General features: G+C 37.7%; 1 protein-coding gene across 3 annotated transcripts; it reads right to left on the reverse strand.

The window, feature by feature from the left end:
- Positions 1 to 482: 482 nt before the first annotated feature.
- LOC137401440 (zinc finger protein basonuclin-2-like) lies at positions 483 to 16,022 on the reverse strand. 3 transcript variants are annotated; one of them, XM_068087793.1, is made up of 10 exons: positions 15,920 to 16,022; positions 15,725 to 15,827; positions 11,046 to 11,287; positions 9,915 to 10,058; positions 9,070 to 9,386; positions 7,968 to 8,134; positions 7,364 to 7,596; positions 6,703 to 6,838; positions 6,169 to 6,410; positions 483 to 1,868 (listed from the first exon to the last, which is right to left on the reverse strand). In XM_068087793.1, exons 1-10 carry the CDS (start codon positions 16,007 to 16,009, stop codon positions 1,068 to 1,070), a joined length of 2,475 nt encoding a protein of 824 aa, XP_067943894.1. In that variant the 5' UTR covers positions 16,010 to 16,022; the 3' UTR covers positions 483 to 1,067. The 3 variants fall into 3 exon arrangements, with proteins under 3 accessions (XP_067943894.1, XP_067943903.1, XP_067943885.1); XM_068087802.1 differs by having other exon boundaries at positions 6,175 to 6,410; positions 7,968 to 8,137; XM_068087784.1 differs by having other exon boundaries at positions 7,968 to 8,137.
- Between the last annotated feature and the right edge of the window lie 2,719 nt (positions 16,023 to 18,741).

Genomic DNA, 18,741 nt, shown 5'->3' on the forward strand with positions numbered 1-18,741 from the left:
TAATTAGATATGAATAAATTAAAAGCATCTCAATATCGCTTAATATTTGTATTTTGTGAAGCGTTTGTCCTTCTTTAGGAAATTATGGTATCACAGATACAAAGCTATATACAGCTTCACTCAAACTTACTTACCTTCGTAAGCAGCAACTTGCCAATTTTTTTGCTGTTCAAAAACGCTTGAAGAATTTTTTAAGTGATTTATAAATTTAAAATAAAAAACACATTATTGTGAGTATATATCCTTAATTGTTTACCCTAATATAGACTAACACGAGCTGTCGACTGACTGGCTTGAAGATTGGTAACTAAACAAGGAATACACAACCATGAAATTTTCACGGGGTTCGCTAATTATTATCATTATTGTGATTCACATATTCTCAGCAAATGTAGTATTTGTGTCATAATATTATTGTTTTTATTGTTAAAAACAGTTGGTAACCACTGATTAAATCATTCATAATCTGTGAGTTGGTTTTTCCTGTTATTTGAGTTCTATTGTACCAAGTAAAAGCAAACAAAACAAATAAGAGAACCAATTCATGAAAGTATTCTAAATAAATATTTAACCGCATTGAGAGATTTGGGTTTGCGGCCATGAGGAGAGGTAAAGGCACTTCGGCATTACAATCTGTATAAAATTATATGAGCAAAGCATCAAAAGTTCTCTGTCCTTATAAAATGAAAAACAAAGGAGGCTTCACATCCAGATCTTTGGTGACGTAGCAACGGCGAATGCGCTAGAAGTCATAGCTACCAGAGATTAAAATTTGTTAAAGCTTAAAATAAATCTATTTTAAATCAAAAATATTATCTAATCAGGGAGTATATCGAGGAGAGGTTAACCGTGTTAGTGATAAAAATAAACTTAGATACAATAACTTAATCTCTGCACACCGTATTTTATCATAAATAATAGCAATAAATTTAATAGGAATTCACTCTCGATTATCGATAGAGTGGTTTGTAGTATCGTTGTAATAATGTTTTATAGTGAATAACGCTGTCAGAATACATATAAGCTGACTTCTTGAGGAAGTAGTCAGGTAGCACCTATGGACATCGTCATGCAATTACTGGAGTCTTAGCTTTGAGAGAGTCGAGCTGAGTTGAAAAGTTGGCATCACTATACAGTGCTTGCTGACCCTGATGCACTGCCTGTAAGTGTTTGGATAAAGCTTCATTCCCTGTGAATGACTTATCACAGAAGAGACATTCTTTTGATTGGTTACCATTGCTTTCATCAACTGTCTGGTTATTTTCAAACATCTTGCAGTGCAAAGAAATATTCATTGAATGTACATCGCGGCTTTCCTCGCTGTCAAATAATGAATTACATCCTTCAATCTTACACTCAAATTTTCTCTCGTCTATTTCAGAGCAGTTCGATTCATCTTCGGAGTTGTCTTCTATATTAAGGTGTTGATTTGCTTTTTGAGCGGCAGCCGCAGTTTGCTGGATGATGTTCGACCAAAAAGCACTTCCTTGATTGTCGACGCTTGGAGGCAGAAATGAAAATAACGATTGCATCATAGAACTCTGCTTGTTCAGATTCGCCATCGAAAATTTCGGCATGAGTTTGTTTTTATCTGAAAGGCTTTCCTGTCGTATGACTTCACCAGGCTCTGCTGGAGATCTTAGCCTCACCTCTCCTATTTCACAGTTTATTTGATCTCTGCCGTTAGGCAGCACACGCTCACTGTTTCCAACATTTACCATATCCTCCATTGAGCTATTAGCGGTGTCTTTGTCCTCATCCGGCCTGAGGTCTTCCTCAATGCCGGTCGGTGTCGTAGACATTTGTACTCTAGTGGGCATTAGTCGCTTTCTTTTATTACAACGATAGAGCGGGCCATCTGGCTTCATCTGTAACGATATAACAATTGATTATGAATATGTAATATTGTATACCAATCCAACTAATCAGAAAACACTAGTTTGTTTTTTCTCTTTATTTTTTCAGAAGTTTTATTTATCTATTTTGTGTTTGTTAGCATAATTATGGGTCACTGTGAGAAATAGCTAGTAGGAGCTGTTGTTGTACCATGCAGCTCCAGAGCACAAGATACAATGACTCCCATGATAGTGTATTAGACCTCAAATCATATGTGCAGTCTTTTGGAAACTAAACAAGTGATACTACAGCTGAGTTTTCATTCTCACCAGCTTATTTGGTGAGAATCCCCTTCCTTCTCTCACATTGTGAACATAAAAATTATTTCTCAGAAGATTAATTTTACAAATGGGATAAATTGTTACTAACTTTTATGGCAATAAATAGTTGTTTTTTCTATTGCCCAAAGGCACAACTTGAAAGCAGCTACACTTTTAAATAGGTTTTACATAAACAATACTATGCTAATATGGTTTTAATATGTGTAACAAATATAAACTATTATTATGACTATGTTATTTTAGTTTACTATCAATCAATGATGTGTAAGCTGTAAATCGATCAATTCCTAGTTATTTATGTTAACAATATTTTAGGTACTAGAAAAACTCTTTGATAAAAATATTAAAACCTCTGATATTTTTGTTATTTTTGCAAAACTTTGCCAAAAATAGCTAAATGAATGACACATTCAATATTAATACTCTTTTTCAAGGCAAAGTGAGACAATCAGATCACTTGAAGCCACAATTTGTCTGCAGTAAAAAGTATTTAATTAAATCTGAAAATTGTACGAACTTCTTAAATTATTTTTTAATCTACTGATTTTATTGATGAACAGGTGTAAGGACTAAAACTAGCTGTTGAATAGAGTTATATAGAGCATAAAACCACAACTCCCATACGTATTCTAAGTTGTCTACTTTTAAGTATTCCCTTTTATCTCATTACTAAAATGGTTCATTGGGAAACTGAGAATTCTGCAAAGCTCATTTACTAGTGATATTGGCTAATTTAAGCAGCTAGCTAATCCATTCTTAAGGCATCATGAGTTAGGCAGCGCATTTGAATCTTCTCATCAACCCCTGCTGTTCATGTTACGCTAGTAGTAAGTACGGGATGCCCGGAATTTTTTCACCTTCGATCAGATAACTCACAAGTGGGTGTTTGATTGGTTAGTTTTCAGAAACCAGATGGAGTTTCAAAATCAAATATTTTGGCGACCTGGTGAAAGGCATGAAGCATATGCATGTAAAGATTGATGAATTCAACCAAAATTTATGAAAATCGTAGCGTTTACGAGAACTAACAGACAGACACACGCAGCGACAAAGTGAAAATTATTAACGTTTACTTTTTTAATTTTTCACATAGCAGCCAATCAGCAGTTAAATACTTGATACCCTATAATATATTGTTATGTTTTATTGTTTCTTCTATATCAGCATCTTGGTAACTAAATGAATAGCAAATAACAGAAGATAATTTGGTTGACATATGAAGGCAGGTTGTACCGGGTATGTATTGCAATGAATGATAAACTATGCTAATGAGACGGAGGTTTGCAAATGGAGAGAACGAGGCTGTCCATGAAGTTTTGAAGTGGCCAAAGAGACAATTGAGAATGTTATCCTATTAATCACATCAGGTTTTGGTCGCAGGTGTTGCATTTGCGTAACGTTCTTCGGGAGAAATATAAGTCGTATTCGTAAATTAAATAAGTTTAATATTATAATGTTAATTTTGTTATTGTGTCGCCACATGCTTTTGATAAGTTTTCAACCACAAAATGTCATTATGTCTAGTTCACTGAATCACAAAACGATAAGTGTACTCTGTATGTAATGGAAAGATCTATGAGAAAGATTGAGAGCGAGTTCGTTTGACAGATATTTAATGCAAGTCTTGATATTTAGCGCTAATTAGCTGAGTTTTATTGTTAGAGGAGAGGAAGGGACCGTATTACCTCAGTGCCTCGACGCCATAATCTATCATTCTTCTAGAAAATTGGATAATTTTGATTAAAATACTTGTAATCTGAACTGTTAAGTTGGGCTGAAAAACTTGGTGTTTGTAATAGCCCTATCTACTGGTCAAGGTTGTCTCTCTACCGAACGATTTGTTAAGATGTGTAGGTTTCAAGTCAAATAAAAATCTCACTGACGTAGTTTATTAAAACTTAAAGCTCAACCTCTATATTTTCATTTGCCAACTCAGAACATTAGAGTGTCATTAAAACAATCGCAAACAATTGTTCACGCAGGGTTCATGAGCAAAATGTTGAAAAACATGACTTCAGTTCAACATCCTTATTTTAACGTAGTTTGACAGAAAATAGTACAAAGACTTGAGAAGGATTGTTATGCATATTTGGGATTGAAATGAGAATACTCCGTCAACTCCCAAATACCACAAAATATCTCAAGTGTGGATAAAATTTAGCTTTTAAAGACTTTCATTGACTAGAGATGACAACTCTCTCTCTCTCTCTCTCTCTCTCTCTCTCTCTCTCTCTTGCTCTAGCGATGTTAGCGTCGTCTCTTCGTGAATGTGTCTAACTTTATATACAAAATCTACTCTGGCTTATAGCGAGCTACACCATTGGAATAAGTTAACAGAGTGAGTTGAAAATATAATGCCATGTAAATTAATGATAAATCTAAAAATTTTCTCCGCTTACACTATGACAAAATCTGCGGAATTTTTTAATGCTGTTTTAAAATATTCTGAAAAACATTCTAACAATTATTTTATGATTATGTATTATTGACTCCTAAAAGCTTATTTTACTCAATGATATTTTTGAAAAATATTGCTGCATTTTCTGAAAATTATACTATATGGTTAATAGTATTATGCTCACCTATATACAATTTTAATGAAATCTACTGCATCATTAAAAAGTTGGTATTGTTCAAAGAAACTTGTTTTGGTAATTTTCTTGGCTAATGTAAATATTAGTACTTTTCATTGGTCAGTGTAAGTACACATGCGTAGATAGTCTTATTATACTGCATATCATTCAAAACTTCAAATCGCTAACTTTTGGGCACTCCCAGAAACATGTCATCTTTGTTCCAGTGAGTTGAACATATAGCCAGAGATTTCTCATTTCAAAAATGTACAGTACACATCATACGTGTATGCATATGCATACATATATATGTATATATATATGCATATATGTATACATATATATGTGTATACATATATATATACATATTTTTTGCAGCACAGCCTGATAAGAAGAAAGACCGCATCCTTAAAACTGACAGCAGCTGAAAGCTAAATACCAACTTTTCTTTAAATTATTTATATTATAGATATATGTGTATATATATATACAGTATACATACTGTATATATGTACAGTGTACAAATACAGTATACAGCATACATATACAGTGTATATACAATATGCTTATACAGTATATATATAATATACATATACAGTAAACATGCTGTGTACATATACAGTATACATACACAGTATACATATATGGTGTACATACATGTATACAGTATATATACAGTATACATATACAGTATACATATGCAATATATATATATATATACAGTACATATAGTTTTATATATATATATATATATATATATATATATATATATATATATATAATGATCGATCCAGAATACTACCTTGAACATGCATGAAACCAACAATAGAGTCAAGGCCGTATCTACACCCGCTACACTATCAACAAGCACTGCATCCTTGAACATGCATGGAACCAACAATAGAGTCAAGACCGTATCTACACCTGCTACACTATCAACAAGCACTGCATCCTTGAACATGCATGGAACCAACAATAGAGTCAAGGTCGTATCTACACCCGCTACACTATCAACAAGCACTGCACCCTTGAACATGCATGGAACCAACAATAGAGTCAAGGCCGTATCTACACCCGCTACACTATCAACAAGCACTGCATCCTTGAACATGCATGGAACCAACAATAGAGTCAAGGCCGTATCTACACCTGCTACACTATCAACAAGCACTGCATCCTTGAACATGCATGGAACCAACAATAGAGTCAAGGCCGTATCTACACCTGCTGCGCTATCAACAGACACTACATTTAAAGCCTTTTTCATCTTCCCATCAACCTTTCAAACAACGCTTATTCTTGTAGGATGTACAATTCAAACCTCAGGCAAAATAGAATATCTACAGTGTATGCTAGATATCTACGGTATATACTAGGGAAGAGGGTCACATCTATGGCAGATATAGTCCTCTCCATACCTTTACCTGAGTTGGCAGCTCTTCTCTTTCACCACTAAACTCGCCGCTGTATTCTATATCACACTGCTCATCTTCTGACACTGTATTTGAGTCTCTGTTGATGAACTCGTCCATGCCTATTTTGTCCTGCATCGCATCGCACATCTCATTATCGTCGACTGAACTTCCGCCATCGTTTTCTAATTTAGGCTCTAGTTTGGTTCCTGTTGCCAGTCCCATCATGGCTGCCATGCGATCTTGTTCTAACAAAATAATAAACTCATGAGTGCATTTAGTTAGCCCATCTACTACACAAGTTGATTTGTTATATCGATGTTGGCTGAGGAGGAAATAATTTAGTTCCACTCTAGCGAAAGAGATGTAACCAACTCTTTGAACTTGACCTCACTTGTCACTCACTCTCGACTTGTTCTTAGCATATTTAGCATAGCTGAATTGGAATGAGGATTGTGTTTTGGGACAGAGAAACAGTCAGACATTAACAACAATTGATGTGGAGATATGCCTTGTCTAAAATGTTTAAAACTTGCTTACCGGATTCGTATCGCTCTCTTGGCCTTCGGGTTTGCGGTGTGTGCAACTTTGGGTTAGGGTTAGCGCTGTGTCTGTTACGGCTCCTTCTCGAGCTAAACATCATGTTACAGCCTCGTATGGTACACCGGTGCATCTCCTGCAAAAAGAAGATGGATAACTGAGAGTACTTGTTGTATCCAGGAGCTGTGGTTAAAGTTATTTTATGCAGAAACATTATTTTGGCAGTTGTCATAAGATCACGGCAGCTTATGCTAAGTTTTAATCAGCAGTACGTATTTAAATTTTTGATATTATTTCAGTTTTTACTAGGCATTTAGAAATAGCTGGACTAAAATCTTTATTATATTTTATGATGAACGTAGATACCTCAAACATGAAAGTTTGTACTCCAGCAAGTCTGTACTGACAATGGCATTGTAAAGTGTGTGTACCTAGCTTGTACGTAGTCTTGAATAACAAAGTGTAAGAACCTAGTTTGCACTGGCTATGGCATAGTGAAGTGTAAGTGCCTAGCTTGTATGTACTCTTAGATCGCAAAGTGTAAGTACCTAGTTTGCACTGACTATGGCATAGTGAAGTGTAAGTGCCTAGTTTGCACTGACTATGGCATAGTGAAGTGTAAGTGCCTAGTTTGCACTGACTATGGCATAGTGACGTGTACCTTGAGATGTACGGCGCTGTAGTGAATCTTTAAGGCTCCCTTGTCACAGAAAGTTTTGTTACAGGCAGTACATAACACTCGCTTTTTCCCACTCGGTGTTACAAAAACTGTCTGGCCAAAGGCTGGGTTGTTAAAAGGCCAAGCTTGTTTTGAGGAAGGTGGACTGGCTGGTCTTTTGAGAGGAGTTGAAGGAGGCGATGCATTGCGTTTCCCGATATCATTCATAAGGGCACCTACAGACACATTTTCATTTAGAGGATATTTATTATCTGTGTAGGAGGTATCAAGGGACATATACACCAACAAACCAAACAAAACCATTTTGCTGTGTAAGTTCATAGCTTGTACTAACTATAAAAGAATGAGGTGAATGTAACTCATTTGTACTGACTATGGCATATTGAAGTGTAAGTACATAGTTTGTACTGACTATAGCATAGTGACATGTACTTTGAGATGTACATGTACAAAGCCAGATATCTTCAATGTGCAGTTAACGAATGAAATGGGTTTGGGCTGCAAAATTTCCACTTGAATCTGTTCATTTAAGTGTCCATAAATTATAAATTATCTGAGTCAAGATAGAAAGCCACAGATTCCTCACCATTCACATTGCTCTCCTCCCTGTCTCTTCTCTCCAACTTCGGAAAGGAGGGAGCTAAGTTGGAGTTGCTAGGCAGAGCTATGGAAACTGATGATGCAGGGCTGCAAGACTTTGAATGAGATTCAGTTGGACTCCTTTTTGTAAGATCATATGGCTCCGCAGACGTCCTTCTGTAAGAATATCTCCCGAGGTTACCAAGAAAGCACATAGTCATAGCAGATAGCCATTTTTAATAGCACGGTGTCTAGTCATAGTGACCATCAACTTGGCCCAAATATATGATCAAAATAGTCTGAGTGTATAGCTAGACTACCTCAATCGTCTAAAAAGTTCAGTACATGCGCAACACATAATCAACCTGCCAGTCAGCTTATATTCAATTTAGTCCAAAATAGCTAACATGTTTTTAACTTAGCTCAATTGTACTTGCTATCAAATGTACCTGCTATCAAATGAATCTGCTATCAAATGTACCCGCTATCAAATGAACCTGCTATCAAATGTACCTGCTATTAAATGTACCTGCTATCAAATGAACCTGCTATCAAATGTACCTGCTATCAAATGTATCTGCTATCAAATGTACCTGCTATTAATGGTACCTGCTATCAAATGTACCTGCTATCAAATGTATCTGCTATCAAACGTACCTGCTATCAAATTTACCTGCTATCAAATGTACCTGCTATCAAATGTATCTGCTATCTAATGTACCTGCTATCAAACATACCTGCTATCAAACGTACTTGCTATCAAATGTACCTGCTATCAAACGTACCTGCTATCAAACGTACCTGCTATCAAACGTACCTGCTATCAAACGTACCTGCTATCAAACGTACCTGCTATCAAACGTACCTGCTATCAAACGTACCTGCTATCAAACGTACCTGCTATCAAACGTACCTGCTATCAAACGTACCTGCTATCAAACGTACCTGCTATCAAACGTACCTGCTATCAAACGTACCTGCTATCAAACGTACCTGCTATCAAACGTACCTGCTATCAAATGTACCTGAAATCAATTGTACCTGCTATCAAATGTGCCTGCTATCAATTGTATCCACTATCAAATGAAAATAGGCTAGACTAGAACTACCTGCTTAAAGGTTCACTCGGGTTGGTTGGATCTGGTTTAGAGTCCAAGGCATGCGCAAAACTACCGGTTGGCATTGACATCAGCCCTCCGACAGCAGGAAAGTTTCTACCAAACTGCGAGGCAGCGGCAGCAGCAGCTAAATTGAGGTGAGGAGGAAAGCCAGCGCCCATTGCTGACAAAATAGATTGTGGGCTGTCAAAAGCCCGTTTAAGAGCCAGGTTATAGCTCTGTATGAATGTCATGTTGTTTCTTTCGATAAACTTCCGAATATCTGAGTCAGATTTTGATTGGTTGGCAGAAGATTGGCTGCTTACGTCCTGCAAGAGAGAATAAACTTCTACGCATAAATTTTAGCCAAAGTTCTAGACAGACATACAGAGCATAATGATTTAAAGCTATATATCAGCTCAAGCATTTCAGCATTTTTTCAAGGTTATTTCAATGTAACAAAGAAAGGTTATGGTTTTTATTCTGGCCTCATATCCTAATCAGCCTACATTTATTATTGGCTATAAATGTTGTTTTTAGGCTATTTGCTTTTGAGCACGTCGACAAAACCTTTTGGTTAACTAGAAAAAGTCTTCAGTTGAATCATGTTGTTATGGTAATAACATCGGTAATAACTGAGGAAGCGTGGTTGCTTCTACCATGAAGGCATGGTAGAAGCGATTGCACTGTTGTGAACATTGAGACCTTTCGTGTCAGTAGATTAATGTCTTGTTACAGAGTTCATGACATCCGCTTCACCTTTGCTAAGATGGCTCAAATGTTACGGCAAAAGGAGGAAACAAAATACAAAGAGGTCAACAAAGACTTCTATTCTGCTAGACAGCGATGGAACCTACCTGATGCATGGATTTGCTGTCGTGTAGCAGTAATTCTTGAGAGATATTTCTGGTCTCTACGAAACGAGTAAATTGTTGAAGGACAGTGATTTCTTCCTCTCTAGATATTATAGAATATTTCTCCAACACTCGTCCACTCGGGTCCTAGGGTGATTACAACAACCAAAGACTTAAAGAGCGAGTTATGTTTGGTACGTTGATTTCATCCGTGCATAGTACTCAGGTGAATAATAAGTTTACCTAGCTCAAGTATGGATGTTCAACAGTGAGCGCTTACATAATTGACAGTTGTGGTCGAGTAACCAATTGCAATTTTACCCTCTTGCGTATCTTCCGATAAAAAATGTTTATGCTAAGCAGTTTTAATGCGTCAGACCTTTTGTTTAAGAAGATTATTTTTAAAAGATTACACAGGCCGATATCTGCTCGACGAAGAGCAGTATCGTTATTGGTCACATAGGTCAAGGACACTTTTCACTTTGCCTTTAATAAAAATGTTATTTTTCAATAACATTCACGTTGGCTAGTAAATTCATGGCTGTTTTTAATAACAATGTACTATTATTAGTAATCACTAAAAGATTTGTGTTAATGGAGACATTCCAAAACACAAAAAATCGCGCTCACTGATTAAGGATTAGCCAATGGAGCGGGAGTGATACAAAAAGGCTCCAAGCAAGAAACAATGAACAAGAACAAGCATCAGGGCATGTGTGACGACCCTTTAAAAAGTTCTAGAAGCTGTCTTGTCAATAGAATGACTGCCTGCCTCGAAAAACTCAATATAGCAGCTGTCAGTGTAAACAATCGAGAGACATCTGATTTGCATGTCCATCAGCAGACGAACCAAGCAAGAAAATATTTTGTAAATTGTGATAAATTGTTTTGATATTAAGAAAAGAGGTGCATGAGAGGCCACCAAAAATAGACTAAATGTTAGAGAGTTCATCAGCCTTATCTAAGGGATTTGGCCATTCTTTAGAAAAATCGCCAAATGGAGACAAATGAACAACACGCTTCTACAAATACTGCTCATAAAAATATTTCAGGAAGTTCTTAACTTTTGGCATATCATTGTATAAATATACAACAATAATTTTTCTGCTTTTAATTTCATGTTTAAGAATTTACCTGCAATATATATCCTCTCGCGTAGTCCTCGTAGGACCAACCGAAACCGTGGAGTATCTGAAGCACTTCGTCATGCTGAAGCGCTGAAAAAAGTCTGTCGAGTGACATCTTTAGTCTGATGGGAATAGCCTGGCATCCATAGAGTATGAGACTAGCGATGTCAAACACAATACTCGGGCTAATTGACTCCATAGGCGACCCAACGCCAGAGAAGAGGTTTGACGAGATAAGCTTTCCAATCGCTACAAAGTAAAACACATTTTTATTTATGTTTTGTTTCTCTTTCGCTGGCCGCCTTATTATGGTGATATGTTTGCATGTAATATAAGGTTGATAAAGATAAAACTTCTAAAGATAAAACTTGTATTGATATTGGTAAAGTACTGAGATATCATATACTGCAGAAAGTGTCCAGGGTCAAGCAAACATGTCACAAGAGTCAATTTTGTGCTAGTATGTTATAGGTCTCCTAATTGGCTCTAATTATCTTTTCGTAGAATTCTAATCTTGTTACTTAAAATTATTCTGTGATTGTTTGCAATGTTTTTCATTTTTCTTTTTATACACCTTAGGCTATTTAAGGCAAATTTATAGGAAGCCACATAGCCCATACCAACTCTTTTAGCTGTCTCAACTTTGCACCCAGCTATCGCCAAGTCGTATGCGAGTGAGCAGGAGTCAGCGTGGGGCAGCACTATCTGCCCGGTGAGTCAACTATCACAATCATCACAGCTGCACACGCTGGGAAGAGCTGGTGAGGAGCGGGGCAGCAAGAGAAGCATATCAGCTAATGACTGGAACCTATTGCGGCAGCGGCTGCCATATGGGATAGCATGACTATCATCTCACTTTTCTTCAATAGGTCTGATAAACAATGCACGGCGAAAGCCATATCGTTGCCTAATGATGTGTTTATTCCACAAATGGCAGCCTGTGATCATAAAAACATTAGAACAAGTATGAATGTCATAGCATTGCCCGAGCTACATCTATGGAGGTGAAGCCTACAAATAGCTGCAGATGTCTTGCCTCTCTTTGTTTATCTTTAATAGTATTACGCGATTACATTATCCTTTGTAATAACGTTCCTGCGTTTAGTCGAAAAAGCTGCACTATATCACAAACGATTGTCTTTCATATTTTTTCCAACTTCTTATGTTAAGCCTCTCTAATTTGCATTATGGTCTGCATTTCATTAAAGTTCTAATTAACTGCGATTAAAATTAATGAAGTTAGGGAAGAATCTTATGACACCAGCCAACACTCTTTATCTGTGATTGCCCTTATAGTTTGCCAGGATACATAACAGCCCTTTAAAGCAAATTATGTGTCAACTTAAGGCGGCCGCCTATATCAGTACGATCAGCGTGACACGAGTTAGCAGCTAGTCTGTCATGGGACGGTGTAATTGCATAAATTTTTATCTTAATCACTTTACTTGACACAGCGAATGTGAGACATAATAAAATGTCAATATTGATATATATATGTAAAGAGAATATGTGACAAGCTGTTGCAGGCTGTGATTAGACTGACAAGTATTGTCAAGTGCCCTCACCTTGATGTCCTTTGATTTACAATGACAGTCCATGAATAAGTAAGCGTTGACAGTAATGTGATCAAACCTGGACGCTTGTTGCAAAAGACCTCGTGTGTGTGAAATAAAATAATATTATGAAACAGAGGGCTGACAGTGGACAGATTTGTCACTTTTTATCGTAACTCGTCTGTAGGAATTTTAGATCTTCTAGCCACGCCATTGAAAAGCACAGCTGCAGAGCTAGTGTTTGATAATAAGGCAAGCTGTCCTGTCTAGCTGCGAGTGATGTATATCAGTCAGGCAGGCCTCCCTAATTGATGTGAGCGTGCCAGCCATGTTGCAGAACTCTCCCTCAGCCTTAGAAGGCAGCCCTGTGACGCTTTTACTGCATTTTATATATTTCCTTGTCACTAAAAGCGTCTTTACCATGAGATGTGTTGCCCGACGACACTTTTTGCAGTTCGGATAAACATTAAAAACGAGCGAAGTCAAAAACGATGGTAGATATACGAAGATGATTGTATATACGCTTCGCAGAGAGCTTTAGAGCTGCTGCATGTGTCAGTTTGACAGGCGCATGAATACGCAAGGCCTAATGACCTTTTCACTAAGGAATGAGTGCCTAATTATATAAAGACCATTCATTAACAGCAGTCATTTCCTTAAAACAAAGCACAGGTATACTCCTTATAATGGCCGACTCGCAGCGATGAGCATGGCTTCCTGGGAACACAACCTTTCCTATTAGCAGCGTGAACTCGTCAATTACGATCTCTCCATCCTCCTTCTATAACCCACTCTCAATTTTGTATCGAAATAAAATTTTACAAACTTCTGCTCTTACGTGACGGCACACTGACCTCTTCATTTCTCAGTCATTAACGCCCGCTTGTTTTTTCTTATAAATGTTATGAATTGCCGCTTGTCATGGCAGTAGCTTGTCAAATCTCTTGTGCCCTGAGCTCTTTGTAACGAGAAAGAAAATCTTTTTAAAAGCGAGTAATTTGTGGCCAAGCTGTTGGTATATAATTTAACATGTGGTATGAACATAATCTAAAACAACAATTGAAGCAGTGAGAACTGGAGGGAGATGCAGAGATAGTGCTGTAATGGGATATTATCACAACGCTACATGATATGCGATTAGAATTCGCTTGACAAAAGACCTACTGTCCTATGCGCTTGTGACAAAACCCTACATTGTGTTGTTGACCGTGCCAGTTCATCATCTCGCTATACCATGTTTGGTCCAATAAAAAAGTGTAAGCGCAGCTGGTGAACCCTGCTGCCGTATAAACCCTGCTGTCGTGTAAACCTTTTCGCCATTCTACGAGTATTCTAGTTATTGCGCTCTGGGGAGAGTTTTAGCTTTTTCTTTACCTATGATGTCATTTGTTAATGAAAATGACCAATTCATTCGTCACCCCTCCGGCATTGTGTGAGCCTTCAATGGGTCTTGCCCTGCGGATCTAACTGAATTTAATAGGTTTTATTGTAATAAGATGGTCTAAAAAAATATTCAACGCCTACAAACTTTGAGTCCGTGAGCTGAATGAAGTGTGTATACATGTAATTAGGGACATTGTGCAAGATAAAGCGAGTGTCATTGCGAGATGGTGAAAGGCGTCGTCAGCTCCCACTGGCGCTATTAGACACCGGCGATGACAATATAGATCTATAAAAAACCGCGACCACTCTTCACCGAAACAAATTCCTCGGCGGGCAGTATGAAGAATTCTGTTCGGATTGGTGGATCTAGATATCTAGATGATAGATTATTACCAGCCTTTTAATTACGAGGTAGAAATATATTGGTTAATAGAGAATTAGAGCCTTGCTATCGCCTTTATTGCCAAAAAATGAGAAATGTGTTTTTGCAGGCGGGCTAGTATTTTAATTGGTTTTAGGAGCTGATTGCGATGACAAATTGACAAGTCGGTGTCGTGAACTAAATCATGGCTCGAAATTGCCAACCACTGACCTGACAGAGCGCTCAAAATGTTCTATAATTGCTATTGCCCGCTCACAGAGTGTGTCACTCCTTTGATCGGCTGACTTGTTCACTCCTCAGCTAGCCACAGCATTATGGTAATTGCAGAACTTACTTGTCTTTGGTTTATTCATGTAACTCCTTATATCCATATCATACTCGCACTCAAACTTTCTTTTGTTTCATTTTACTTCGTTAGTCCTCGCAGAGACAGTAGCGATGCTATCAGATTCCACTCTCTTGTTTATTTCTATTGTTTATGCTATTCTTTTGGGTCTCGCACATTCCAGGGCAGTAATACGATGTCCCTTAATGTTGCGGGCTGTTCATAAACTTATTCTTTTCGTATTTACGGCTTGTACCAGCTTGTATTCTATTTCGACATTCTCTCCTTTCTCAGCTGAACCCAGTGTACTTTTGAGTGACAGCGCCAAAGTTTGACAGCGACATCAGAATTTCTAGCCGATAAAATCTTGTCATCACATCGCTTATCCGAGATGCTATTTGACGTTTTGCAATACAAAATAACCAACATAGAGTTTGGTGTCAACCTGAGATACATTTTTGTTTTAGATTGCGTCAGATTATCTTATATCTCAAAATAGATTTTAGTCGGGTGCCATGCTCCCGTCCCCAAGTATAAGCATGAATCTTTGCTTATAAAAAGCAGCATGGCCTCAAATGACATAACAATGTCTGTCGAAGCAAAAGGAGCACCCGGTCGCGTGAACTTTATTTCAGCTCTGAAGCCGTTTGGCATGTGTCAAGATCTTCCAAGAACTATTCTGGCCTTCTCATATGAGAAACTGTTAGAAAGTATTTAATACTGTTTATTGCTAGAAGGTTACGGATTGTCAATTACATAACATCCCGATGGAGAGTGATAATGAAGATACATAGTTTTCATGTATTTTTTGCTGGTAGGTTTTTTGCGGTCAGAGAGAAGTAGGAGAGGGTAGGCTAAGTGACACCCGCTGATTGATGACAGTAATATTTCTCAAACTCTCAATATTACCTGACTAGATTATTTACAATAATACAGAGATTACAACTAACCGAGCTCGGCTAGACAATAGATTTGTATATCACATTTCCGAGGTAATTAATTTATTTTCAACTGTGTTAGAAGTTAAGTAGGAGCTTACTTACCATGTGCTACCCATCCGTGATTACAGCTTTGACATGTCCTTATTTGGTTCTTTGTTGATGAGAAGCACTCGCAAGTACACTTGGGGAAAGTGCATCTAATGGCCTGTAATACGATTTCACAAAGGTAAAAAATCTTAAAATAACACTCGAGGATAATATTAAAGTTAGAAGATTTTAGTTTTTAGAACTGGTTACCACGAATCTCTGTTGCGGAGGCGCTCTCCACAGGTTCCGCATTACTCCGTTCATTAAGTTCATTCTTCTATGATGCTGAGTTTGAGACATTCTTCTCAAAAAATGAATGATCGTTTTCTAATCAAAATCGTTCGAATAAACAACCGCGTCTCCTTTTCTAGCGTCGATGGCATGTTCCCGTAGAGCCAAGTGATCCCTATATAAAACAACTAAGCTCCATTTCTTTTGCTATCTCTCCGTAATTAGATTAATTATCATCTGGCTGGTGTGTAAGATCCAAGCTACTTATGATGATTGTGCAGTCAGGGGTCATATTAGGTATATAGACACATAATTCATACCAAAACATTGGACAATACGTGGAGTAAGATTGAGAGCAGGCATAACTCCTGCCTCCACTGAATGTCAGGTACTTTGATGAGCTTGAACACTAATTGATATAGCCACTACCTGCCTCTCATTAACGACCGACATTAAGTAATGTAGTTGCTGCCAACGCTGCCGTGTTCTAGCTACTTTCACATTTTGACTACAGGCGGCGTGAACTACCTTTATCACGTACCCATTTAGTCTCATTGTTTAACTTGTCTATTATTTTGAAAAACAATTCAATTGTCAGTAACATGTGTGAGACCGCGAGAAGACGAACATACGAACACGAGTAGAATAGCCCCCCAGGGGCCAAACAGACAATTTGTTGCTTAATAAAATTTCTTTCCTTTCATATTTGTGTCCTAATTTTTTGTGGAGTTGTGAATCACGAAGATGAGACAATGTGCTAATATGATCTATTTAATAGTACTAATGACGCTGTCAATAACACTGTTGATACAAAGCTTGGAATAAAATTGAATAAAGCAAAGAGGTCTCTGAGCAAGATTGATGACCTCAACTCATTTACAAGACACGAGCATTAGAATGGATCAATGGAATAAAGCTAATACGTGTCTTTCCATTTGTTCTAGAGTGTCTTCCCCTCGCTATCACTTTCGCAGCCGTGTCGTCCTATTTATGCTGTTAAATATGCCACTCGATAAGTTGATATGTAAAGAAATCAGCCCGATGGCTGAAGGCCAAATTAGGATAAATATAATTTGCCCCACGACTAATTCAGAGTCAAAATAGTAAAACCTAAGACAAATAATAGCTGTCGCATCGAATAAGTCTTCCGCCTCGGGCTTGTCCAATAATTTTATCTGATGCTCGGCTTTTGCAAATCCAACTAGATTCGTAGACACTAATACGATCCAATCGCTTTGTTGATGCACTCAGACAGCTCAACTCTACAGTGAGCAAATCTTGCTTTACACAACTAGTTGATCATAAAAAAACATTTGTCATCAGTTCCGAGTGCAACAAGGTGTCAAGGAGCAGATGTCGCCCTGTCTTTTGCCATCCAGCGTTTTACGCTAAGGAAGAATGGAGCTGGGCATGAATGCTATTTGGCAGAGTAATAGTGAAATTGTATAAGTGAAATACCTGTGAGATGTGTCGGCCTACAGACATGGCTGTCCTTATTTTGTCCAGTCGAGTCAGCTTCTCTGTGTCATGCGCACAGTACTGATTGTTGTGTTGACTTGTTCATACAAACCACCAACTACTGGGGGATTAATTCACTAATGACGAGTGCAGAACTTTCCCCCACCAGAGTCCACCTAATACCCGTTCACTCGATGCTGACAAGTTTGACCAATCACGTGTCGTGCTGCCGGTGATTAGAGCGGGCACAAAGAGATGATCACACATATAAGCTTAACTAATTAATTTCCGGCTGCCTGTTAGCAGATGTCTTTGTGCACGAGCCAGTGATGAGAAACAGCAGGCTTTAATAAAACAATGCAAAGACCACTTTTAGTGACAAACCATCCGCTCTGTCCAAAGTTGAAGCCTTTATGTACGTAGAGTTGATATCTATTGCCACAGTCGATATAGAATTGTAGAAAAATATTCACGAGTCTTATCAGAGGTTGTCGCTGTCACATGTCACTGTCTATCAGCAGATCAGTCCTGTCACCATGGCCAATATCAGTCAGCAGGCAGTGTGAAATGTAACAATACTCTGTCTCTCTTATCTTTTCTATTGCTAGACTTCTACCTTCAGCTCGGTGTGGCGCGTTACGTGCTAATGACAAATTGACCAATTATAACGCTCGCATACATGTTGTCACAATCAATGCGTTTACTGCGTGAGAGATGGTTTTAGCCAATGTCATGTGCCCATTGCGTATTGTAATAATCTGCCAGGCTTGGAGTATTCTCCACTTCTAAGTATTCTTTGTAACCTCTTCACATGTATGCGACATGCAAAATCGATAAACCAATCGAGTTAGCTGTGACAAATACACCCTCTAGGCAGATATCTGATCTCTCAACAATGAAAGAAAAAATTCCTTTTAGCAAAGCCATTTTACCTTTAGCTTTAAAAGATCATTTACTATGAAAAATTACAAAAACTGAGAAAAGACAGTCAATAAAAAAATGCTTTTTTTACTCAAATATGAGCCAGAATTGTTATTTTTGTGGTGGATATTGCTCATAGGTTTGTTTTAATTTTCAAGAGCTCCTTCCTCATGACACATGGATGTTTTGGTACAGCGTCAGCACTTACTAATATTATAATTTCCTTGACTAACTTTATGACTTTGACCTCTCGCCCGTCGCATCTTCTGAATGACAAACGCACAGACACCACCATTAATTAATCTTCAATGAGGTATTTTAAATACAAGGTGTGTATGCGGGCATTTCATCAATTCTTCTACTAGTGACATCAAAGACATTGTTGTCATATGGACTTCCCTATACATTATGATTATTCATTA

The sequence above is a fragment of the Watersipora subatra genome, chromosome 1, assembly GCF_963576615.1.
Source record: "Watersipora subatra chromosome 1, tzWatSuba1.1, whole genome shotgun sequence".
NCBI classification, from domain to species: Eukaryota; Metazoa; Bryozoa; class Gymnolaemata; order Cheilostomatida; family Watersiporidae; genus Watersipora; species Watersipora subatra.